The sequence below is a fragment of the Neophocaena asiaeorientalis genome, unplaced genomic scaffold (assembly GCF_003031525.2).
Source record: "Neophocaena asiaeorientalis asiaeorientalis breed wild unplaced genomic scaffold, Neophocaena_asiaeorientalis_V1.1 scaffold46, whole genome shotgun sequence".
Taxonomy (NCBI): domain Eukaryota; kingdom Metazoa; phylum Chordata; class Mammalia; order Artiodactyla; family Phocoenidae; genus Neophocaena; species Neophocaena asiaeorientalis.
In genome coordinates, this window is record NW_020175393.1 from 16,418,408 (window position 1) to 16,444,686 (window position 26,279).

A 26,279-nucleotide genomic window follows, 5' to 3' on the forward strand; every position below is an offset into this window, starting at 1 on the left:
TGTGTGTGTGTGTGTGTGTGTGTGTGTGTGTGTGTGTATACAGCACTTTCTTATTATCCATTCATCTATCCATGGACATTTAGGTTGCTTCCATATCTTGGCTATTGTAAATAATGCTGTAGTGAACAGAGGGGTGCATAAATCTTTTTGAATTAGTGTTTTTTTTTTTTCCCAGAAAAATACCCAGAAGTGGAATTGGTGGATCTCATGATAGTTCTGTTTTTAATTTTTTGAGGAATCTCCATACTGTTTTCCATAGTAGCTGCACTGATTTTACATTCCCACCAACAGTGCACAAGGGTTCCCTTTCCTCCACATCCTCGCCAACATTTGTTATTTGTTGTCGTCTTGATAATAGCCATTCTGAGAGGTGTGATGTGGTATCTCATTGTGGGTTTGATTTGTGTTTCTCTGGTGATTAGTGATGTTGAGCATCTTTTCATATGCCTGTTGGCCATCTGTATGTCTTCCTTGGAAAAATGTCTATTCAGGTCCTCAGACCATTTTTTTAATCAGGCGGGTTTTTTGTTTGATGTCGAGTTGTATGAGTTCTTTCTATATTTTGGATATTAAACCCCTTATCAGATTTATTATTTGCAAATAGCTTCTCCCATTCAGTAGGTTGCCTTTTTGTTTGATTCCTTGTTTCCTTCATTGTGCAAAAGCTTTTTAGTTTGTTGTAGTCCCATTGGTTTATTTTTGCTTTTGTATCCCTTGCCTGAGGAGACATATCCAAAAAAAAAAGTTTCTAAGACTGATGTCAAAGAATGTACTGCTTATGTATTCTAATAGGAGTTTTATGGTTTCAATTCTTACATGTAAATTTTAATTCTATTTTGAGTTAATTTTTGTATATGGTGTGAGTAAGTAGTCCAGTTTGATTCTTTTAACGTGTGGCTGTCCAGTTTTCTCCACACCACTTATTGAAGAGTCTGTCTTTTCCCCATTGTGTATGCTTGCCTGATTTGTCATAGAGTAATTGACCATATAAGTGTGGGTTTATTTCTGGGCTCTTTGTTCTGTTCCATTGATCTATGTGCCAGTACCATACTCTTGATTATTGTAGGATTGTAGTATAGTTTGAAATTAGTGAGCATGGTACCTCCAGTTTTGTTTTTCTTTCTCAAGATTGTTTTGGCTATTCAGAGCCTTATGTGTTTCCATACAAATTTTAGAATTATTTGTTCTAGTTCTGTGGAAAATGCCATTGGTATTTTGATAGGGACTGCATTGAATCTGCAGACTAGGTAATATGTTTATTTTAACAATATTAATTCTTCCAATCCATGAGCACAGTGTATCTTTCCATTTGTTTGTGTTGTCTTCAGTTTCTCTTGTCAGAGTCTTAACAGTTTTCTGAGTAAAAGTATTTTACCTCCTTGGTTAGATTTATTTCTAGGTATTTTATTCTTTTTGATGCAGTTGTAAATGGATTTTTCTCTTTCTGTTAGTTCTTTGTTAGCATATAGAATTGCAACAGATTTCTGTATATTTTGTATCTTATGGCTTTACTGAATTCATTTATTCTAAGTTTTATTGTGGCACCTTTAGGATTTTATATATATAGTACCATATCATCTGCAAACGGTAGCAGTTTTACTTTTTCCTTTCCAACTTGGATTCCTTTTATTTCTTTTTCTTGTCTGATTGCTATGGCTAGGACTTCCAATACTATGGTGAATAAAATTGGAGTGAGTGGTCTTCCTTCTCTTGTTTCTAGTCTTCGACAAAATGCTTTAAGTTTTTTACTGTTGAGTGTGAAGTTAGCTGTGGGCTTGTCATGTATGGCCTTTATTAAGTTGAGGAAAGTTCCCTCTCTGCCCACTTTGTTGAGAGCTTTTATCATACATGGATGCTGAATTTCACCAAAAGCTTTTTTTGCACCTATTGAGATGATCATATGATTTTTATTCTGCAATTTGTTAACCACATTGATTGATTTGTGGGTTTTGAACCATCCTTGCACCCCTGGGATAAATCCTACTTGATCGTATTGTATTATGCTTTTAACATAGTGCTGTATCCTGTTTGCTAATGTTTTTTGAGGGTTTTTGAATCTATGTTCATCAGTGATATTGGCCTACAATTTTCTTTTCTTGTGGTGTCTTTGTCTGGTTTTGGTATCAAGGTGATGCTGGCCTCATGGAGTGAGTTCAGAAGCATTTCTCCTCCTTCAATTTTTTGGAATACTTTAGAAGGTTAGGTATTAACTCTTCTTTAAATGTTTAATAGAATTCACCTGTGAAGCCCTCTGGTCCTAGACTTTTGTTTCTTGGGGTTATTTGATTACTGATTCAATGTCATTACTAATAATCAGTCTATTCATATTTTCTATATCTTCCTGATTCAGTCTTAGGAGATGGTGTGTTTTTAGGAATTTATCCATTTATTCTAGGTCGTCCATTTTGCTGACGTGTAATTGTTCATACTAATCTCTTATGATTCTTTGTATTCCTATGGTGTCAGTTGTAACTTCTCTTTCATTTTTGATTTTATTTATTTGGATCCTTTCTCATTTTTTAGTTGATGAATCTGGCTAAAGTTTTATAATTTTGTTTATCTTTTCAAAGAAACACCTCTTAGTTTCATTGATCTTTTCTGTTGTTTTTTTTAGTCTCTATTTCATTTATTTCCTCTCTGATCTTTATTATTTCTTTCCTTCTACTCACTTTGGATTCTGCTTATTCTTCTTTTTCTACTTCCTTTAGGTGTAAGGTTAGATTGAGATTTTTTATTTCCTGAGGTAGGCTTATATTGCTATACACTTTCCTCTTAGAACTGCTTTTGCTGTGTCCCATAGCATTTTGTATCATTGTGTTTCCGTTTTCATTTGTCTCCAGGTATTTTTTATTTCCTCTTTGATTTCTGCAGTGACCAACTGGTTGTTTCGTACTATATTGTTTAGCCTCCACACATTTGGGTTTCTTACAGTGTTTTTTCTTTATTTTATTGAAGTATAGTTGATTTACAATGTTGTGTTAATTTCTATACAGCAAAGTGGTTCAGTTATATGTATATATACGTATATATACACACACACACACACACACACACACACACACACACATTCTTTTTATATTCTTTTCCATTATGGTTTATCACAGGATGTTGAATATTGTTCCCTGTGCTATACAGTAGAAACTTGTTGTTTATCCGTTCTATATATCATAGTTTACATCTGCTAACCCCAAACTCAGAATCCATCCCTCCCACACCCCGCCCCTGGCAACCACAAGTCTGTTCTCTGTCTGTGAGTCTGTTTCTGTTTTGTAGATAGGTTCATTTGTGTCATATTTTAGATTCCACATATAAGTGATATCATATGATATTTGTCTTTCTCCTTCTGACTTAGCTAGTAAGGTAATCTCAAGGTCTACAGTTTTATTTTTTTTCCTTGTAGTTGATTTCTAGTTTCATGGTGTTGTGGTTAGAGAAGATGCTTCATATGATTTCAGTCTTCTTAAATTTACTGAGACTTGTTTTGTGGCCTAGCATGTGATCTGTCCTGGAGAATGTTCCATGTGCACTTGAAAAGAATGTATTCTGCTGTTTTCGGATGGAATGTTCTGTATATTTCTATTAAGTTCATCTGGTCTAATGTCATTTAAGGCCAGTGTTTCCTTTTTGATTTTCTGTCTGGATGATCTGTCCATTGATGTAACTGGAGTGGTAAAGTCCCCTTCTATTATTGTGTTACCGTCAGTTTCTCCTTTTGTTTGTTAATATTTGCCTTATGTACTTAGGTGCTTCTATGTTGGCTGTATATATATTTACAATTATTACATCTTTTTGGATTGATCCCTTTATCATTATGTAATGCCCTTTCTTGTCTCTTTTTACAGGCTTTGTTTTAAAGTCTACTTGGTATGATATAAATATTGGTACCCCAGCTTTCTTTTCATTTTCATTTGCATGGAATACCCTTTCTCATCCTCTCACTTTCAGTCTGTCTGTCTTAGGTCTGAAGTGAGTCCCTTGTAAGCAGCATGTAGATGGATCTTGTTTTTTTATTCATTCAGCCCCTCCATGTCTTTTGATTGGAGCATTTAGTCCACTTACATTTAAAGTAATAATTATTGGGGAATTCTCTGGCAGTCCAGTGGCTGGGACTCTGTGTTTTCACTGTCAAGGGCGTGGCTTTGTTCCCTGGTCAGGGAACTGAGATCCTACAAGCCACATGGCGTGGCCAAAAAAAGAAAATAATGCCACAGAGTCATGAGCTGTGTCCTCCACTGCCCATCACTTCCTGGGGTGACTCAGAGAGCTCTAGTAGGGTTGGGCACTAGACACTGGGAGAAGGAACCCTTGGTCTGTAGGGCGTTTAAGATGCGTGATTGGGAAGCAGCCAACCCTTTTCTTTTGGCAAATCAAGGGCTGGAGCGTTAGGTTTTCTGAATGCTGTAGCAGAACCTTAGCCTCCTTCCTTATTTTCTTAGCAATTATCAGTTAGGATAGTACCAACCCCCCTCTCATGCCCCCTGTCATCAGAGTTCTGGGGCCAAGCTTTGTGGTTCCAGCTACAAAGTGTGGCACCTTACTAGAACTGACTGATGATCTTATGGTTTCCATGGAGGCCAAGTTGCAGGGAATCAGTCTTAAACAATCAACACCTAGTTTTCATAAGAGAGTGTGACAAGTTAGATTTATTCCAAAAATGGAAGGTTGATTCTACGTTTGAAAATCTGTTGACTTCCCAGATGAATGGATTACTGGAACCATTGTGCTGACTGTCCCTGCCTCTTGGCACAGGACTAGATCAGACTGCCCTCGTAGCAGTGACCACAATTGAAATGAAACCATGTTTTGTGTGTTTAGAGTCTGTGGCCCCGAATAGAATGTTTTCTCCATCAAGGCAGGAATTTTATCCATACTGTTAATTGTTATAATCTCTGTATTCAGCAGTGTACCTGGTACACGGTATATGTGGTCACTAATAATTTGTTAGATGAACGGATAAATGGGTGGGTGGTTGAAGTAAGTGACTTGGACCCCCCACCATAGATCTAATACTCTGTCTTTATAGAAGGACATTTATTCTTTTCTCTTTTAATGATTCCTTCTAAGTGTTAATTCTACTAAGATTGGTGACCTCTAGGGATAGTTCAAGCCGAATATGGGAGAGAGACTTTACAGAAACAATCTGGGTTATTATTTATGTGTCCTGTTCGCAGATGGAAATACTCAGCCCTGTGTTCTGCAGGGAGTGTGGAGGAGTCCCTGACCCTCGGTCAGAGCTGAAGCCTGCACTCCCTCTGGTTCTCAGGAATGCCTGGCTGCTGTGTGTCAGTCTTTCTTCCCATCCTCATTCCTTTTCTTTCCTCTCCCTGCTGTCTTTTGTTAGAGAACTTCCCTCGGTGTGTGCTGGAAATCTCAGACAAGGAGGTGTTGGAATGGTATACTGCCAAAGACTTCATTGTTGGGAAGCCACTCACTATACTTGGGAGAACTTTCTTCATTTATGATTGTGATCCATTTACTCGGCAGTATTACAAAGAAAAATTTGGAATCTCTGATTTACCACGCATTGATGTGAGCAAGAAGGAACCACCTCCTGTGAAACAGGTAACAGGACACTGGTTCTGAGGTTAGAGAGAGAGTTCATCTTCTGATGCATTAATAGAAATTTAAGGAAAAGGATAAAAAAGGCTCTTATGTGAATACCCAATAAAAAAAATGGACAAAGCATGTGAAATAGAGCAGTTCACAAAAGAAGAACTACAAATGGCTAATGAACATATGGAAAGACCCTCAATTGATAATCAAACAAAGAGAAATGAAAATAATGAGGTTTAGGATCTGTTTGATTTAAAAAGACTCACAGTATCCAGTGTTTGCCCTGGTGTGATGCAGTAGGCATTTCGTGTACTGTTAATAGGCGAACAATGAGAAAAACTTTTCTGAAGGGCAGTTTGTCTCATTTAAGCTTTTTCAAAATAAAATATCACGTATCTCTTGACCCAGAAAATCTGGTTTGGGGATTTTAAATAGATATATGTGAGGATGTGTAGTGTAGCATTACTTATAATAAAGTGTAAGGACATTGGCAGAATAAATTACAGAATATCCATCCATATAATTAGAGGACTATAAGACTTGTTAAAAAAAGAGGGAGTCTGTGCATATTAACATGAGAAGATGTCCATAACATTTTTAAGGGATTGTGAATACATGACATGGCACTATTTTTGTAGATTACTATATACAACATCTGCTTATATTACTGAGGAAAAGACCCGGAGGAATGTTTCCCCGGGCTATTAACAGTGGTTAGTTCACCGTGGGAAGGGGAGGGAGGGAGGGAAGTGGGAGATGACCAGGGAGCTTTCTTTCTGTACTGTGTGGTTGTAATTTCGCTTTTTTTTTTGGCCATGCCACATGGCTTATGGGATCTTAGTTCCCTGACCAGGACTTGAACCCATGTCCCCTGCAGTGGAAGCATGGAGTCCTAACCACTGGACCACCAGGGAGTTCCCTCAATTTCAGTTTTTATAGCAAGCCTTGTGTTACTTTAATAATTTTAAAGCTTTTTGATTAAAAAAAAGACATCTTTTAAAATTCCAGACCCCTAAGGCATTTCATTTTTTCTTGCCTATTTATCAAACCCTTTTACTTAAAAAGTGATTGGGAGGGCTTCCCTGGTGGCGCAGTGGTTGAGAGTCCACCTGCCGGTGCAGGGGACACGGGTTCGTGCCCCGGTCCGGGAAGATCCCACGTGCTGCGGAGCAGCTGGGCCCATGAGCCATGGCCGCTGAGCCTGTGCGTCTGGAGCCTGTGCTCCGCAACGGGAGAGGCCACAACAGTGAGAGGCCCGTGTACCAAAAAAAAAAAAAAAAGTGATTGGGGGCAAAACAAAAACTGATTCACTGAAGATGTTGGAAGACGGTGTTCTTTAATTGCAACATCGCTCTCCTTAAAATCACGCGGAACCCCAAAATTCAGTTCTGTGCACCTCAAAGTCCACTCTGAGAGTAAGTTCATGTTGTCTTTAATGCACCAAAATAATAATTTAATAAACTTGAACCTTCAGAGTGGCTCAGCCACATATTTTAGAGTTTGAAATGACAATTGCATGTTTTCAGAATTACACAGCAGATTCAACAAGCATCTAAAGTATTAAGGCCACAGTGTCGTAGACCAAAACACTGGTGCTTGTTGTACCTATTTGGGGCAGGAACAACTCAAACAACCTCTTTGTTGCCCATGTATAAAATAGTGTGTTAGCACCTGCGGCCCATCTTTATTTTGCCAGCGTGTGTATAAAATAATGTCCGTGGGCTTTTTTCTTTTTGAAAGACACTACTGGAATGATGGAATGATTGAATTCCTCCAGCCTGGGCCCCTGCCTTCCCCGCATCTGCTGCCCATGCTGCTTGCACTTAGCCTCCAATTCTACTGAATTACAGGTGGTTCTGCATCCTGTTTTATTCCCCTGGACTTTCGCTAATGCTCTTTCTCCTGCTTGAACCACTTCTCCATCATTTCTCTACACGGCTTTTTCTTAACTCTCACAACTCAGTGTAGGCTTTCTCTCTTCCAAGAAAGCTTCTCTGAAGTCCCAGGCAGGGCTCGCCCCCCATCGTCTGTGTTCCTGGGATACTCTGTGCCTCCCTCCACTAGCACTTATCATATTAAAACATCTGTTTATGAATTTTTCTGTGAGACTAAGTTCCTTGACAGCAGGACCACTGTTCATCTTTGTGCTCCTAGTACCTAACACAGTGCCTGGCAAATAGGAAGTATGTGGTGTGTTTCCTGGATAGACTGAAGAAGACTGCCTAGGCAGTATGTATTTGTTCCCCTCAAAGGCAAGTGATATCTTAGGCAAGGCTTTTAGAAGCAACATCTTATAAAAACAATTACAAAGAAGGATTTGGATTTTGGTGCTAGGTGTTCCTGGGGCAATAAAGCTTCCAGAAGGGAGTGTGGGTGATGATAGTGCCTCTTGCTGTCAGTTTTTCCTCTGATAGAACTCCTTACCCATGAATGTGCTCATGGATTAAGAATTATAATAAAACCCATGTCCCTATGCCCCAGTTTTAGGGGCAGCATTTGATGCAGTCTACAGGAAAAATACCATGTGAACAGATCTAGATTTTGATCAACCAAACTACTCCACCACTTGAGTTTATAGATAAATATTGTGTGAGATTGCAGTCCAGGCATCACAATGAAAAGTACAAGGGTAATCCTGTTAAATGTCAAACATTCTCATAAGGAGGAGTCTCACCTAACCAGGAAGTAGGATGGGGAGGGCTTGTAGCACACTGGTGCACTTTTCCTAGTGGACGGCTTTGATCTGTGTTTTGAGCTGATAAAAGCTTTGAGTCCTAGAATAGCCCTGCTCTCCATCCTCATTACTATCACCTTACCACCCCCCAAACTTGTCTTCTAAAGAAAGAAAGGGAGGGAAGACTTGGATAGAGAGCAGAGAGAACTGGAGAACCACTATAGATTTTGGTTTGTTTGTTTTGCCCTGTCTCAGTCACTCTGTATAATACAGTGTCTTCTCCATCCTTACATATGGCACATTAATTATAGTGTTTGGTCAGTTTATTTTCTCTATAATAAATAATTCTGCTACAAATAAATCCTCTTTGCCTCTCCATGAAAGTCTTTGTTGGAAATGAGTAGGAAAGCTCCACTTACCAAACAGCAAATACCTTTTAGCTCTCCTCAATCATTACCTCTCAGTCATCTAAACTCTACACAATGTAGTTGGAACACAGGGATGAGAGCCGTAGCAGGTTCTAGAGGGACCAAGCCAGAGTCAAGCTGATGGGCAGGGACAGAAGTGGATATGCAGTGCGTATATGTAATTTGAGAATCTCGATACCCAGGTCAGGCTGATCTGCCAGATCAGGAGTAAGTCCACATGGATCCAGAAGCCAGATGTGCTGGATCCATCTGGAGACATGCTAGTAGGGAGGAGGAAGAAGCCAGGACCAGGAGAGCTCATTTGCCGTGGAGCTGGCCTCTGAAGGCAGCATCTGAAGGATGAGGGACTCTTAAGACTTTGTGTGTGCGTGCATTATTAAGAAAGCCTGGGCAGAAGCTCTGGAAGGTGGGTCATACGAATAGGAGTGTCTAGGCGTGATAATGTCCAGTCAGAGGAATGGTTCTAATTTAGAACAGGACCCAGGCGGTAGCTTGGAGCATGAAGGGCATGGTGCCAGGACCACAGGCACAGGGGCTGATATTTAGAGAAGGTCTTTATTCCAAGCAGAGGAAATGAGATGCAACTTGGGAAAACTAGGTAGAAGCCTGTTAAAACAAAAGGAATTTGAGAGGAAGGTGCTCAGAAACTTACCTCCCTATTTTAAAACTCCTTAACCTCCCCCCACACCCCCCAACCAGGCTGCTCTCACTGTGTATTGATATTAGACTCCACCACTGTGCATTTCCGCCCACCTCCAGAGTAAGTCAGCTTAGCATGCAGTGCCTCACCCCAAGTCCTTCTGTCCATTGGCAGCCGTGTATATTCACTGAGTAGTGGTTTTGCATTTGGAGCAAATTAAGTCATCGTCCATCTACTGGATCCATTAGTCATATTCCAGCCATGAAGATCACATTAACTACAGCCCAGGAAGTGGGTGAAGGATCAGTGTTCTAAGCACCCCACCTTGGATGAACATAGCAGAGTCCCTGGTTTCTGAGGGAGTCCCCTGTTGCAGGTGGAGCAGGGCTCATATAGACTAACTTGTTAAAGTCCCTGAATACAGTATATTAAAAGATTTGGGGAGGGTATCTACAAGTAAAAGCATGGTACAAGCTAGTTTGCTGAGAAAGCATAGCAGAAAGGAGAGAAAAAGAACTCAGCTGCAGTCCGCCTAGCATTGATGAGAGGGAGGAAAATAACCTCTGAACTAAAGTTTTTTTTTTTTAGATACATGATTTTTTATTATTATTTTTAAATTTTTATTTATTTTTATTTTTGGCTGTGTTGGGCCTTCGTTTCTGTGCAAGAGCTTTCTCTAGTTGCAGCGAGTGGGGGCCACTCTTCATAGCGGTGTGTGGGCCTCTCACTATCGTGGCCTCTCTTGTTGCGGAGCACAGGCTGCAGACGCGCAGGCTCAGTAGTTGTGGCTCACGGGCCTAGTTGCTCCTCGGCATGTGGAATCTTCCCAGACCAGGGCTCGAACCCATGTCCCCTGCATTGGCAGGCAGATTCTCAACCACTGCGCCACCAGGGAAGCCCTCTACTTAAGTTTTTAGACAAACAAATCTTAGCATCCTCTAGCGGTGCTTTCAGCCCTTCATGGAACCTAAATGAAAAACATAGGTTCATCCTAAATTTTCACACTCACCAAATAACCTTTGCATCTGGAATTTAGTTCCATGAGTTTGCTCCTTCTCTAGGAAAGGGGAATCCTGTGTGGACAGGGGAGTGTGAGTTCTCAGTGAAGTATGGCTATCATTCTCTTAGGCAAAAATGAAGAAATAAAAATAGGGACTTCCTTGGTGGCGCAGTGGTTAAGAATCCGCCTGCCAATGCAGGGTACACGTGTTCAAGCTCTGGTCCGGGAAGATCCCACATGCCTCGGAGCAACTAAGCCTGTGCGCCACAACTACTGAGCCCAAGCCACAGCTACTGAAGCCCACATGCCCAGAGCCCATGCTCCGCAATAAAGAGAAGCCACTGCAATGAGAAGCCTGTGCACTGCAACGAAGAGTAGCCCCTGCTCACTGCAACTAGAGAAAGCCCGCGCGCAGCAACGAAGACCCAATGCAGCCAAAAATCAATAAATAAAATTAAAATTTTTTAAAAAAAGAAATTAAAATATTAGAAATACGGAGGTAACTCGGAAGTAAGTAGCATGAACCAAGTCCTAACACCCCCACCTTACCCCTACCTCCAACACACACACGTGCCCACTTTGGGTGAATTGAGAAAACAGTTTCCAGATCTGCCCGGCTGAGACCCACATCCCAGACAAAGAAGTCACAGACAGACCCATGGGCTTCACCGTGCTGGAGGGCCACAGGGGCCAGGATTGGGGCTGGGGGCAGGGCCAGGCTCTGCTTTGGCAGTGGACATCAGTGATAGATTAAATCCAGCCCTGAGGGTTACTTTGTAGCATCATCAGTCACTTGTGTGAGCAGTGATCATGGTGTAAAATCTATAAAGAGGAATGGACTATGTGATATGTTATTTTTTTCTGATTACATTTGTATATGTAGAAATTGCTTTTAAATAAATGTTTTCTAGATTTGAAAAAGAAACTTACAGTTACCTTTAATTTTTAGAACAAGGAGCATCTGCTTTATTTCTTACTTCCTGTGTTTCTTCAGGAATTACCTCCCTATAACGGTTTTGGACTAGTTGAAGACTCTGCTCAGAATTGCTTTGCGCTCATTCCAAAAGCTCCAAAAAAAGATGTTATTAAAATGCTGATGAATGAGAACAAGGTGCTTCGTTATTTGGCTGCACTGGTGAGGACAATTTTTGTTTTTTAATTTATTTTATTTACTTTATTTTTGGCTGCACTGGGTCTTCGCCAGTGCACGTGGGCCCTCTCTAGTTGTGACCAGGGGCCACTCTTCGTTGTGGTGCACAGGCCTCTGCTGTGGAGCACAGGTTCTAGGTGCACGGGCTTCAGCAGTTGTGGCACACGGGCTCAGTAGTTGTGGCTCGCCAGCTCCGGAGCGCAGGCTCAGTACCTGCGGCGCATGGGTCCAGCCGCTCCGCAGCATGCGGGATCCTCCCGGACCAGGACCCGAACCCGCGTCCCCCTCACCGGCAGGCAGACTCCCAACCACTGCACCACCAGGGAAGCCCCAAGGGCAACTTTTATATCCTAAGATTCTGTTCTGTCTCAGTACTGTGCCCAGTTGTCTGTTTTGTCTGTAAGCTCTAGAGTAACAGCTGTCAGAGTTCTGTGTTTATTTAAACAACCATTGGTTCCAACCTTCAGGCAGGTTGGATAGTATTAAGTATGGTGCCCCTGAACCAAGACCTAGCTCAAGTCCTATCTGCCCTCACAGTCTTTCTTAAATCATTAATCTCTCTATCCCTCAAATTTTGACAGGCATTTTGGCCGTTTTTATTAAGCAATTATGAAAGCTTGACTTACATTCAAATTATCTATTTGTGTGCCTTTCCAGTGAACTGTGATTTTATTGAGGGTAGGGACCATGTCTTACTAATTTTTATCATTGGTAGATATCTAGCTTGATGTATTTTATATTCATTAAATGTGACAAATGGAATCATACTAATTTAATAGATGTGAACTTTGAGAGGTCATATGGCTAGTGGCTGAGAGGTTTGGAAACAGACATAAATTCAAATCCTGAGTGTTCCACTCACTGGCTGAATTACCTGAAGCAAATTACTGATAATAATTCAAAGGATAATGTCTTTAAAAATAGGAAAAAAAAGCAGAAATAGAAATATAACCATTTTATTTAGAAATATAGACATAAATAGGAGAAATTGAAATAAGTTACACTGGGAATAGAAATGTATTTGAAAAAATAAAAATTAAATGAGAACATAGTTGACTAATGTATATTTTAAATATTGAAAAAGCTTTGAAACAAGGGAGTTCTAGCAAATTCTAGGTCAACTAGAACACTCCATACATTAAGAATTCTGATTAATGAAGGTTTTGCATTGTTGCTAAGTTCTTTGAGTTACTGTTAAAGTTCAAGAGGTTTGTTGAATTATGACATAGTAACTATGAACTCCTTGAGGGCAGGGGTCATGTCTCTTTAGACTTTGTAGGTACTCAATAACTGTTGGATGAATGGGTAAATGAATTTATTTACACATACACTGTCTGTGAGTCAGGCAATATAATATACTCATTTTATGTTTCAAAACATAAGGATCAGAGAGGCTAATTGATGTGTCCCAGGTCTTAACTGCTTAGACAGAGACAGGACTAGGACTCAACCTAACGAAAAATATAATTCGAAAAGGTACATGCACCCCAATGTTCATAGCAGCACTATTTACAATAGGCAAGACATGGAAGCAACCTAAATGTCCACTGACAGATGAATGGATAAAGAAGTTGTGGCATATATATGTATTTATGTATGTATGTATGTATATACACACACACACAGACACACATACGTACATACAATGGACTATTACTCAGCCATAAAAAGGAATGAAATAATGCCATTTGCAGCAACATGATGGACCTGGAGATTATCATACAGTAGAATTTCAATGAACAAATGGAGAAGAGAAGAGTGCAATAGAAAATTACCATTAAGCACACACCTCAGCAGTACTTGTTGCTGACAAGGTCCATCAACGGATGCTAAAATTAGTGGGAAAACCTTTGAGGAGAAACAAGATTTTCATGGTTTCAAAGTACCTCCCTCAAGATATTTACTAACTGCAAAGGGAAAGATGGTAACTTTACAGGGGAGAAACCCACCAGGCATCTTCTTAACCAAGTGATCAAGTTCAACATCACCAATAAAAAGATGTTTTGTTATCATGAACTCCTTGATATGCACAGAGAAGGACGTGTTTTTTTTCCCCCCCTGTGGTATTTTTGCCAAAGATGCAAAAGTGAGATGCGTGAGGGACAGTCAACAAAATAATTGACCAGTACTTATGTCAGGGTCATGAAAGACAAGAGCAGACTGAGGAACTGTCACAAATTGGATGAGATTAAAGAGAAATAACAACTAATGCAGTATAGGATCCTGAAACAGAGAAAGAACATAAGTGGAAAACAGGTGAAATTTGAATAAGGACAGTAGTTTATTTAAAGCATTATACCATCATTTTCTGGGTTTGATAACTGTGCTATGATTATGATTATGATAACTGTGCTATGATATTACTGTTAGGTGAGGCTTGGTGATGGGCTTATGAGAATTCTCAACTATGCAACTTTTCTCTAAGTCTGATAAACTTAGTTCAAAATAAAATGGCAAAAACAATTAAAAAAAATTTTTAAATACTCCTTCCTGCCAGGGTGAGCTGTTGCTCCCAACCCCCTTGTACACCCGTGCCTGTAGTCCTGCTCAGAACTTTATTTTATTCTAAGTGTGATGGGAATCCTCTGGAGGTTTGAGAGGAGAGGAATGATGTGATTTTATTTTTATTTGTTTAAAAAAAATTTTTTTTATTATAAGGGTGTTCAACAAAAAAAGTTTGGAGACTGTCAGGGAATGGTATGAGGAAATTATTTTACTAAGAGGAAATCCAATGACTTTCTCTACTAAATGAGAAATTATGACACAAATAATTCCATGGTCTGAATGAGAAGGTGTGTGCTGAAATTGTGATGTGAGAGGATTTTAGTCAAGAATAAGCATGTCTGTATTTAGGCTTGTTCAGTCTGGAATTTGTTTCTCGGTGATTTGATTTAGGAAAAGTCTTATCAACAACGTAGTTTCTCAGAATCACTTCAACTCTATGACATGTTACTCCTTCCTCCCTTCTTAAATTTTCTTTTTTAAATTATGTATAAAAATGGATTTGTTTAAAGGCATAAGCTTTGCCTAATCACTTTAGTGTCCTCGAAGTTGAACATAATGTCAGCCACGAGGTTTCAGACTGGCAGCCTGTGGACAGAATGTAGCCCATATGTTTTCTTTGGCCTACCTGGTGCTTTTAAAGAGTTGAAGTCAACATTTTAAAGTCAGGGTTTTTATATAGTAATCCAGATTTCTGTTTTCTCATGAAAAATTGGATCTAGCAACATTGGGCCTATATTGATTCCCACATGGCAACAATCAAGTGGAGGTGAGTTGGGGCAGCCTCCCTTAGATGAGGTATGTCCTTTCCTGGTCCCCGGAGCCCCACCCCATACTGTTCATTTATATTATACTTCATATGTTAGGCTTATATTGTACCCTAGTCCCCGTAGATATTTCAGTTTGAGGCTTCTGCGTAGATCACGTACCTTCATAATATCCTCTTTTCTTCACCTTTCCAGGAATCCCCCATCCCAGAGGACAAAGACCGCCGATTTGTCTTCTCTTATTTTCTAGCCACTGACATGATCAGTATCTTTGAGCCTCCTGTTCGCAATTCTGGTATCATTGGGGGCAAGTATCTTGGCAGAACTAAAGTTGTCAAACCAGGCTCCTCGGTGGAAAACCCCATCTATTATGGCCCCAGTGACTTCTTCATTGGTGCTGTGATTGAGGGTAAGTCTCAACACAGTTTAGGCTCTCTTTCTGGCCAAGTGAATGGGTTCTTCTTATTGGGAATTTAATTCAGTTAACCCTTGTAGGAAGCAGTTAGTTTGCAGTCCAGCTGTACATGTGGTACAGTGTATAAATCTCCTTTATCAATTAAACTGTAAATTAGTTGCATTTGTTGGCTGTAGATGAAAACTCTGAGCTCCCTAAACACCGAGCAAACTAGTGCATATTAGTTTAGAGAGCAACTGAAAGTTCATTAGTCTAGGTCACAAATACATATCTGTGAATTTTTACTCTCGGTTGCCTGATAAGAACATAACCAGGCAAAATGTATTTCTACCCTTTCCCCAGTGTTTGGCCACCGGTTCGTCATCCTTGATACAGACAACTGTGTTCTGAAATACATGGAGAGCAATGCTGCCCAGTATTCACCAGAAGCACTCCTGTCAGTTCAGAGCCGTGTTCGAAAGCAAGAAGCTCCTGCACCAGAATTGGACAAGTATGTTTGACCATCTAAGGTCCATTTTGGCTTTGGCACAATGAGATATTCAGGAAGCAGTTCTTAAAATGAATGGATGATCACATTTTAGATTTTCAGATTTCCCTCACCAATGAAAGGTCTTAGACAACCTAGGTTACCTGGGTCCAGTATAATAACTAGTAACTTAGAACTTTTTCAACTTCATATATTTAGCAAATAATTATTGAGTGCCTTGTATGTATCAGACACTATCACTAGGCCCTTAGGCTTTTATCAGTAAACAAAATAGACCAGAAGTTGCTGCCCTCATGGAGTTGACCCTCTAAGCAGCGGGAGATAGCTAATAAACAGCACCAGTAAGTTAGTTATGCAGTGTGTTGGGTGATGAGTGCTGTGGGGAAGTGGAGCAAAACAAGGGTGATAAGGGTTCTGGAAGGTGGGGGTGGGTTGCAGTTGGTTGGGGGAGGTGGTCACACCTTGAGAAGGTGGCACTGAGCAGACACGTGAAGGTAAAGGAGTCAGCTGCGTGGACGTGTGGAGGGAGAGCTTTCCAGGAAGAGAGGGAGCAGTGAGTGCTAAGACTCTACGTATTAGCACACTCGGAGCACACAGGTAACACTGGCAAGAAGTAGGCCGGTGAGTGGCGGCAGTGGAGGAGTGAGGAAGAGAAGCAGAAGCTGGAGGTAGGAAGTTAGCAAGGGCCCAGGTTGTGTAGGACCTGCTAGGTCTCTGGAAGGGTGGTGGCTTTCCTCTGAGTGAAAGCGAGAGCCACCATGGGGCTTCCGAGTAGAGGAGGGGCACCATTTGACATGTGTTTTAAAAGAAGGGGCTGTTGTGTTAAGAATAGATTCAGAGGGAGATTAGTTAGGAGAATGTGGCAGTGATCTAGGCAAGAGATGACGGTGCATGGACCAGGGTAGTATCAGTGAAGGTGGGGAGAAGTGGTCTGATGTGGGGTATATTTTAAGGTAGAGCTAATAAGGATTCAGACAGATGATATAGGGGAGATAAGAGAGTAGGTAAGGATGACTAAGGTTTTTGGCCTGAGCAGCTGGAAAGGAGTTGCCACCAACTGAGATGGGGAAGAAGTCTACTGTGGGTAGAGGAGGGTTTTTTCTGGCAGGGCGGAGGCAGGAGGGATTTCAGTTTGGGATATATTAGGGTTTTTTTTTTTTTTTCGTTTTGTTTTTAAATTTTTATTTAATTTTATTTATTTTTTGGCTATGTTGGGTCTTCATTGCTGCACACAGGCTTTCTCTAGTCGCGGCGAGAGGATGCTACTCTTCGTTGCAGTGTGCAGGCTTCTCGTTGCAGTGGTTTCTTTTGTTGCAGAGCATGGACTCTAGGTGCGTGGGCTTCAGTAGTTGTGGTCTGCAGGCTCAGTAGTTGTGGCTCGCAGGCTCTAGAGCACAGGCTCAGTAGTTGTGGCGCACGAGCTTAGTTGCTCCATGGGTTTGGAGATCTTCCCCGACCAGGGCTCCAAACCCATGTCCCCTGCATTGGCAGGCGGATTCTTAACCACTGCGCCACCCGGGACGTCCAATGTACTAGGTTTAAGATACCTATTAGATATTCAAGTAGAGAGATCAAACGGGCTGTTGGATATATAAATCTGGAGCTCAGGTGAGAGGTCTGGGGCTGTGGGAGTTGTGGGCATATAGATGATATTTTCAGCCATGAGACTGGGTGAAATCTCTCAGGTAGTCATTGCAGACAAAGAAGAGAGAATAGCTCCAAGGATTGCGCTCTGGGGTTCTCCAGCACTGAGTTGGGAAGAGAAACTGAGCAGGACGACTAGTGAGGCAGGAAGAAAACCAAGTGGGTGTGGTGTCCTGAATCCAGGCTGTCCCCTTTTGCACAGTAGGGACTGTAAACGTGACCATGAGAACAATCTCAGCACCAATGGGAAAATTTACTGCTGTTCTGCAACTTTAAAAAATTTTTATCAAAACATGAAAAGCTCTGATGGTTATAAATGTACGGGGAAATGAAAAATAGTAAAATCGATTTTTGTTAGTGCACTGTAATTTAAGACATTGGCAACATCGAGAATTAAAAGTGTTTTATTTCTTTATAAAAAGCATATTAAGAGTAGTTGGAACAGTGCTTGCCTTCTTGTCATGTAACTTATGATACAGAGTGAACGTCTTTTCTGTACCTCGGCAAATTGTCATATTCATTTCCAAGTTTGGATTGACTTCCAACATTTTATTATTTTTGCTTTCAATGTTGCGAAATACATCCTAGAGTTCCTTTAATGAGTGAAATATCTCAGAGTTCTTTTAATGTGCAGTTTTTTGTTTGCTGGCATCTGGGATATCGTCATCCTTTTTTTTCTTTTTTTGGCTACATTGGGTCTTCGTTGCGGTGCGCGGGCTTCTCATTGCAGTGGCTTCTCTTGCTGCAAAGCATGGGCTCCAGGTGCATGGGCTTCAGTAGTTGTGGCTCGAGGGCTCTAGAGTGCAGGCTCAGTAGTTGTGGTGCACGGGCTTAGTTGCTCCAAGGCATGTGTCTTCATCCTTTTCGTTACAACCACTTCCCTCATTTCTGTCAATAAGCCAGCCTTTGCTAGGGTCCTCTGCCTGCACATCGAGAGTCTCTTAAACCACAGCAGTGTCAGCATTCCCACGGTCAGCTATTTCTTCTCTAACTCCATTGTGTTTGACTTGAATTCTGCTTCTAGCTCTACCTCTTTTGGTTTCTTTGCCACGCTTGCATCTTTGTTGACCAGTTCTCTCTTTCAGTTATCCATTTTTGTAAAATGTCACTTGAGTTTATCCTTTAGAGAAAAGGAGGCAACATAAGCTACACACTTTGCTGTCTGTGTGTGACTTGAAAAACAGATGCCCAGTGATCAGTCACTGACAGTCTTTCAAAGAAGTGATATATGATTGTCGCTGATCGTGATGCACATCTATTATTTGTGTAATGATTCGTGGACTGAAAATCTGACAATTTGCACTTGAGGCAGTTACTCACAGTTACTAACTGAAATTTGAACTGTGTTGTTGAGGGTCTGGGTTATTTAACCAGATGGTGGTAAGTGAAATTCATGCATATCTGAGCCTTGCAAAAACAAGAATTGCCTGCAAATCAAGGAAGACAGTGATTCATTGTGTCACATGGGGATTTAGCAATGTGTAGGGGACACTGGGGACCTCAGTGCAGACTTCCACTGGAATAGGAGGGGCGGGAGTGGGCTTAAGAGAATGGGAGGAGAGGAATTCGAGCTTGGAAGTATAGCCCCCTCTTGAGGAAGTTGGTGCAAAGGGGAACAGAAAAATGGGGAAGTAGCTGGCCGGCAAAGTGGGGTCAAGAGAAGGTATTGGTGTCTTAGAATAAGAGAGAGAAATTCAAGTTCTGGGTTAAGAAATCCATGGCTATCCTTGTTTTGATCCTCACTTTACCCCTCTTCTCTTGTGATGGGTCAGAGAGGTGAATGAGAGAAGATGCTTGAAGGTGATATGAATACAAAGGTCATGATCTAAGGAAATACAAATCCTGTATTTGAGTAATCATTGCTAAGAATAATGAAAAGGGACCCTGAGTACCTGTCAGGCCTGAGAACTTTTTATATCAAGTGTTAGTTGCAGGATGATGAAATTTGCAGTCAGCCATCTTCCTTCTCTGAGCTGGAAGACTAAAACAGTGCACGAGTGGTTGGAGTATTGACTTCATCTGAAGTTCTTTTCAGGCTTGGGTCTTCATTGCTGTACACTGAACTCAGACTTACAGATAACAGATTGCTCATAAGCCCACTCCTCTGCACAAACCCTCCCCGTGTGAAGAGCATGAGCACCCGCGTGTTCGCATATCTTGTCCTTGTTTGGTTGACTTGCCCGTCTGTGCTCTTCAGCTTCAGGAGGACCCTCCTCCCCTGCTCGACAATCCTTTTCATCCTCTCTTTTTCACTTGCAGCAATTTTTCCCATATAGGCATTTCCAAATATTCTCACTTTCTTTTCCATTTTCTTGAAGCCCCAAGCACCTCCATATTCACTTTGCAGATGGTCTCAGACATACCCAGTGATCCAGTGTGAGCTGCTTCTGTTTTCCTACTCTTCACCTTAGAGTGTTTCTTTACTTATCTCTTTACCTTCTTGTCACAGCTAAGTAGCTCCCATTTCTCCAAATTTAATTCTTTTGTGTCTGTCACCGCCTCCTCTCTGACTGCCCTCGTATCCAGACACTCTTCAGAAGTTGTTTACTTGAGGTTACTGATTGTTTTCCAATCTAATGGTCTCTTGTCATTTATTCATTAATTCAGTGATATTGGCACCTGCACCATATGCCAGACTTTAATAAACATCTAGGCAGCCAGGTGAGGGAATAGGAGCTCATTGTCTAGGGCAGAGGTTGGCAGACTTTTTTGCAAAGAGTAGTAAATAATTCAGGTTTGTAGGCCATACCAGAATCTCTGTTGTAACTACTCAGCTGTGCACCCGTGGGGTGAAAGCAGCCATAGACAATGTGTAAATGAGTAGGTGTAGCTGTATTTTGATTAAACTTTATTTAGAAAAACAGGCTGCCGGCTGGCTTTGGCCTCTGGGCTAACCCCCTGGTCTAGTGTTGAGCCTTTCTGATCTACATATAATATAAATTACTCTTTACCACCCCCTTTTTGAAACCCTTTCTTTTGAGTTCTAGAAAGTCAGAGTCTCTGATACTCCTCCTACTTCCCTGGAAGCTTGTTCTTTGTATCTTTTTCCTATTTCTGTCTACTAGGTTGGAGTTTCTTAAGGTTCTGGTTTTGGTCCTCCTGTTCTCTTTCTCTAAACTCTGGACGATCTCATCACATCGTAGAGTGTCTGAATAAGTCGCTCTCCATCCTGGCGTTCTCCTGATTCTGCTCCCAGACTCCTGTCTGCCTGCTCGATGCGTCTCCATGCATCTGAGCCACCAGCACCTCTCACTTCGTACAGCTAAAAATGAGACCACTGTTGTCTTCACCTTCCTGGCACACCTGCTGTTCCTTCGTCCTTCTTCCTTCTTTCTGTTAATCTGTCTCATCAAGTGGCGATGACAGTGAGTTGTGATAATGTGTGTAAAGCACCAGCCTGGTGTCTGGCACACAGGAGGCAAGCAGTGAATGTCAGCTCCCCTCTTTCTCTTGGTCACCTCAGGGCTCCATTTACCTTGATTTGAAACCTCCTCTTCTATTCTGCACCATATTCAATATGCTGCTAAGTTCTTTTATTTTATTCTACGATATCTCTTGCCTCTGACTTCTTTTCATTCTCACCACCATTTCCTAATTTAAAGCACTCAGTCAGTTTGGAATTGCATTTATCTGAACTTAACAGCAGCAGTAACAACAGAAACAAATTTATATTAGCTTAACCCAGTGGAGTTTTATGTTTTCTTATGGAACACAATGTCTGGAGGTCAGTGGTCCAGAGCTTTCCCAGCCCAATAGAGACCTGACTTCTCTCTCGCCTCAGATATTCTGAGCAAGTAGCTTTTGTCCTCATGCTTTTCTCTCTGTGGTTACAAGTGAATGTTCCATTTCCAGGACTGCATCTATATTCCAGGCAGGAAGAGGGGAAGGACAAAGAGGTAAGAGACTGAAAAGCCAATCTTGCCATGTCTTTCCTGTTTTTTTTTTTTTGCAGTACGCGGGCCTCTCACCTTTGCGGCCTCTCCCGTTGCGGAGCACAGGCTCCAGACGCGCAGGCTCAGAGGCCGTGGCTCACGGGCCCAGCCGCTCTGCGGCATGTGGGATCCTCCCGGACCGGGGCACGAACCCGTGCCCCCTGCACCGGCAGGCGGACTCCCAACCACTGCGCCACCAGGGAAGCCCCTCTTTCCTGTTTTTAAAGAGCTTATCCAGAAGCACCACCTAGCGACTTCTCCTTACATCTCATTGTCTGGGCTGTATCACTCGGCCACTCCTGATTGCTGCTCCAGACAAAGTGAGGGCTCTGTTAGGAAAAAGGAGAGGGTGAATATTGGGCAGGTACCCACTAGTGTTTGCTGAGGCACCCACAGTGCCTCCTGACTCACCTGCCCACCTCCACTCTCTTCCTTAATCCATTGCACACAGTGACCAGACCAGTCATCCCGGAACTTGGCTCCAAATTCATCATACTACTTCTCTGCCAATTTTATTGAGGTATAATTAACAAAACCATATATATTTAAAGCGTACAATGTGATGATTTGATATACATGTATATTGTGAAGTGATTATCACAGTCAAGTCAGTTAACACATCCCCCATCTCACATAGTTACCATTTATTCTTGTGGGTGAGTGGCGGGAATGCTTAAAATCTACTCTCTTAGCAAATTTCAGGTATACAGAACTATATGGTCACAGTGCTGTGCCTTAGGTCCCCAGAACTTATTCACCTTGTAACTGAGTGTACCCTTTGACCAACATCTCCTTTTTCCCCTACTCACCAGCCCCTGGCAACCACCCTTCCACTCTCTGTTTTTATGAGTTCAGCATTTTTTTAATATGTCTAAAATCACTAGTCATAATGTCCTTCAGGTTCATTTATGTTGTTGCAAGAGGCAGGACTTCTTTTTTAAATCCATTCATCTCTCAAGGGACAGTTTGGTTGTTTCCATATCTTGGCTATTGTGAGTCATGCTACAAAGAACATGAGAGTGCACGTGTCTCTTGGGGATACTAATTTTGTCTCCTTCATATATATATATACACACACCCAGAAGTGGGATTGTTGGAGCATATGGTAGCTCTATTTTTAATTGTTTGAGGAACCTCTTTACTGTTTTCCATAGTGGCTGCACCAATTCCCACCACTGTTGGGAATTGCTGTCCTAAGAGGTGTGAGGTGATACCTCACTGTGGTTTTGATTTCCATTTCCCTGATGATTAGCGATGCTGAGCATCTTTTCTTGTACCTATTGTCCATTTGTATGTCCTCTTCGGAAAAATGTCTCTTTAGTTCTGCCCATTTTTTAATCGAATTGTTTGGGTTTTTTGCTGTTGATACATGTGAATTCCTTGTATATTTCAGATCTTAATGCCTTATCAGATATATGGTTTGTGCTATGGTTTGAATGTTTGTGTCCCCCCAGAATTCATTTTGATGTCCTGATGTGATGCTATTAAGAGGTGGAGCCTTTGGGAGGTAATTAATGGCTTTATAAAGAAGGCCTCAGAAGCTGACTAGCCCCCTTCCACCTTTCAAGGACACAATGAGAAAGCACTGGCCATGAATCAGGAAGAGAGCCCTCACTAGCCACCACATGGAATCTGTGGCGCCATGATCTTGGACTTCTAGCCTCCAGAACTGTGATAAATACATTTCTGTTGTTTATAAGCGACCCAGTCTCTAGTTTTTTGTTATAGCAGCCCGAATGGACAAAGACAGTTTGCAAATATTTTCTCCCACTCTGTTGATTATTTTGTTTTGTCGATTATTTCCTTTTCCATGCAGAAGCTTTTTAGTTTGATGTAGTCCTACTTGTTTATTTTTGTTTTTTGTTGCCTGTGCTTTTGGTGTCATATCCAAAAAATCATTGCCAAGAATAGTGTCAAGGACCTTTTTTCCTATGTTTTCTTCTAGGAGTTTTACGGTTTCGGGTCTTATGTTTAGGTCTTCAATGCATTTTGAGTTAATTTTTTTGAATTGTATAAAATAGGGATGCAGTTTCTTTCTTTTTTTTTTTTAAATAGGTCTTTATTGGAGTATAATTGCTTCACATTACGGTGGTAGTTTCTGTTGTACAGCAAAGTTAATCAGCCATATGCATACATATATCCCCATATCCCCTCCCTCTTGAGCCTCTATCCCACCCCTCTAGGTCGTCACAAAGCACCAAGCTGATCTCCCTGTGCTATGCTGCTGCTTCCCACTAGCTAACTGTTACATGTTGATGTTACTCTCACTTTGCCCCAGCTTCCCCCTCTGTCCCCGCCCCCCGCCATGTCCTCAAGTCCATTCTCTATGTCTGCGTCTTTATTCCTGCCCTGCCACTAGGTTCATCAGTACCACTTTTTTTTAGATTGCATATGTATGCGTTAGTATACAGTATTTGTTTTTCTCTTTCTGACTTACTTCACTCTGTATGACAGACTCTAGGTCCATCCACCTCACTATAGATAACTCAGTTTCGTTTCTTTTTATGGCTGAGTAATATTCCATTGTATATATGTGCCACATCTTCTTTATCCGTTCATCTGTCGATGGACATTTAGGTTGCTTCCATATCCTGGCTATTGTAAACAGTGCTTCAATGAACATTGTGGTACATACGTCTTTTTTTTTTTTTGCGGTATGCGGGCCTCTCCCTATTGTGGCCTCTCCCGTTGCGGAACACAGGCTCCGGACGCGCAGGCTCAGTGGCCATGGCTCATGGCCCAGCTGCTCCGTGGCATGTGGGATCTTCCTGGACCGGGGCACAAACCTGTGTCCCCTGCATCGGCAGGCAGACTCTCAACCACTGCGCCACCAGGGAAGCCCCGTACGTCTCTTTTTGAATTATGGTTTTCTCAGGGTATATGCCCAGTAGTGGGATTGCTGGGTCATATGGTAGTTCTACTTTAGTTTTTTAAGAAATCTCTGTACTGTTCTCCATAGTGGTTGTATCAATTTACATTCCCACCAACAGTGTAGGAGGGTTCCCTTTTCACCACATCCCCTCTTGCATTTATTGTTCTAGATTTTTTGATAATGGCCATTCTGACCAGTGTGAGGTGATACCTCATTGTAGTTTCGGTTTGCATTTCTCTAATAATTAGTGATGTTGAGCATCTTTTCATGTGCCTCTTGGCCATCTGTATATCTTCTTTGGTGAAATGTCTATTTAGGTCTTCCACCCATTTTTTAATTGGATTATTTGGTTTTTTTGATATTGAGCTCCATGAGCTGTTTGTATATTTTAGAGATTAATCCTTTGTCCATTGTTTCATTTGCAAATATTTTATCCCATTCTGAGGGTTGTCTTTTTGTCTTGTTTATGTTTTCCTTTGCTATGCAAAAGCTTTTAAGTTTCATTAGGTCCCATTTGTTTATTTTTGTTTTTATTTTCATTACTCTAGGAGGTGGGTCAAAAAAGATCTTGCTGTGGTTTATGTCAGAGTGTTTTTCCTATGTTTTCCTCTAAGTTTTATAGTGTCTGATCTTACATTTAGGTCTTTAATCCATTTTGAGTTTATTTTTGTGTATGGTGTTAGGGAGTGTTCTAATTTCATTCTTTCACATGTAGCTGTCCAGTTTTCCCAGCACCACTTATTGAAGAGGCTGTCTTTTCTCCATTGTACGTTCTTGCCTCCTTTGTTGTAAATTAGGTGATCATATGTGCGTGGGTCTGTCTCTGGGCTTTCTGTCCCGTACCATTGATCTATATTTCTGTTTTTGTGCCAGTACCATACTGTCTTGATTACTGTAGCTTTGTAGTATAGTCAGAAGTCGGGGAGCCTGATTCCTCCAGCTCCGTTTTTCTTTCTCAAGATTGCTTTGGCTATTCGGGATCTTTTGTGTCTCCATATGAATAGTAAAATTTTTTGTTCTAATTCTGTGAAGAATGCCGTTGTTAGTTTGATAGGGACTGCATAGAATCTGTAGATTGCTTTGGGTAGTATAGTCATTTTCGCAATATTGATTCTTCCAATCCAAGAACATAGTATATTTCTCCATCTGTTTCTGTCATCTTTGATTTCTTTCATTAGTGTTTTATAGTTTTCTGAGTACAAGTCTTTCACCTCTTTATGTAGGTTTATTCCTAGGTATTTTGTTCTTTTTGTTGCAGTGGTAAATGGGATTGTCTCCTCAATTTCTCTTTCTGATTTTTCATTGTTAGTGTATAGGAATGCCAGAGATTTCTGTGCATTAATTTTGTATCCTGCAACCTTACCAAATTCATTGATTAGTTCTAGTAGTTTTCTGGTGGTACAGGATTTTCTATGTATCATGTCATCTGCAAACAGTGACAATTTTACTTCTTCTTTTCCAATTTGTATTCCTTTTATTTCTTTTTCTCCTCTGATTGCCATGGCTAGGGCTTCCAAAACTATGTTGAATAATAGTGGCGAGAGTGGACATCCTTGTCTTGTTCCTGATCTTAGTGGAAATGCTTTCAGTTTTTCATCATTGAGTATGATGTTTGCTGTGGGTTTGTCATATATGGCCTTTATTATGTTGAGGTAGGTTCCCTCTATGCCCATTTTCTGGAGAGGTTTTATCATAAATGGGTGTTGAATTTTGTCAAAAGCTTTTTCTGCATCTATTGAGATGATCATATGGTTTTTATTCCTTAATTTGTTAATATGGCGTATCACATTGATTGACTTACGTATACTGAAGAATCCTTGCATCCCTGGATAAATCCCACTTGATCATGGTGTATGATCCTTTTAATATGTTGTTGGATTCTGTTAGCTAGTATTTTGTTCAGGATTTTTACATCTGTCTTCATTAGTGATATTGGTCTGTAATATTCTTTTTTTGTGATATCTTTTTCTGGTTTTGGTATCAGGGTGATGGTGGCTTCGTAGAATGAATTTGGGAGTGTTCCTCCCTCTGCAAGTTTTTGGAAGAGTTTGAGAAGGATCAGTGTTAGCTCTTCTCTAAATGTTTGATAGAATTCGCCTGTGAAGCCATCTGGTCCTGGACTTTTGTTTGTTGGATGATTTTTAATTACAGTTTCAATTTAATTACTTGTGATAGGTCTGTTTATACTTTCTAATTCTTCCTGGTTCAGTCTTGG

At 41.1% G+C, this 26,279-nt stretch overlaps 1 protein-coding gene across 2 annotated transcripts in view; it reads left to right on the plus strand.

Moving 5' to 3' along the window:
* Positions 1–26,279, plus strand: part of EFHC1 (EF-hand domain containing 1) — a 60,458-nt gene that overhangs the window by 25,698 nt on the left and 8,481 nt on the right. For both annotated transcript variants that reach the window (XM_024766369.1, XM_024766368.1), the window contains exons 6-9: positions 5,342–5,562; positions 11,290–11,430; positions 14,910–15,123; positions 15,472–15,619. In XM_024766369.1, the coding sequence (XP_024622137.1) occupies positions 5,342–5,562; positions 11,290–11,430; positions 14,910–15,123; positions 15,472–15,619 (724 nt within the window). The remainder of the gene's footprint in view (positions 1–5,341; positions 5,563–11,289; positions 11,431–14,909; positions 15,124–15,471; positions 15,620–26,279) is intronic.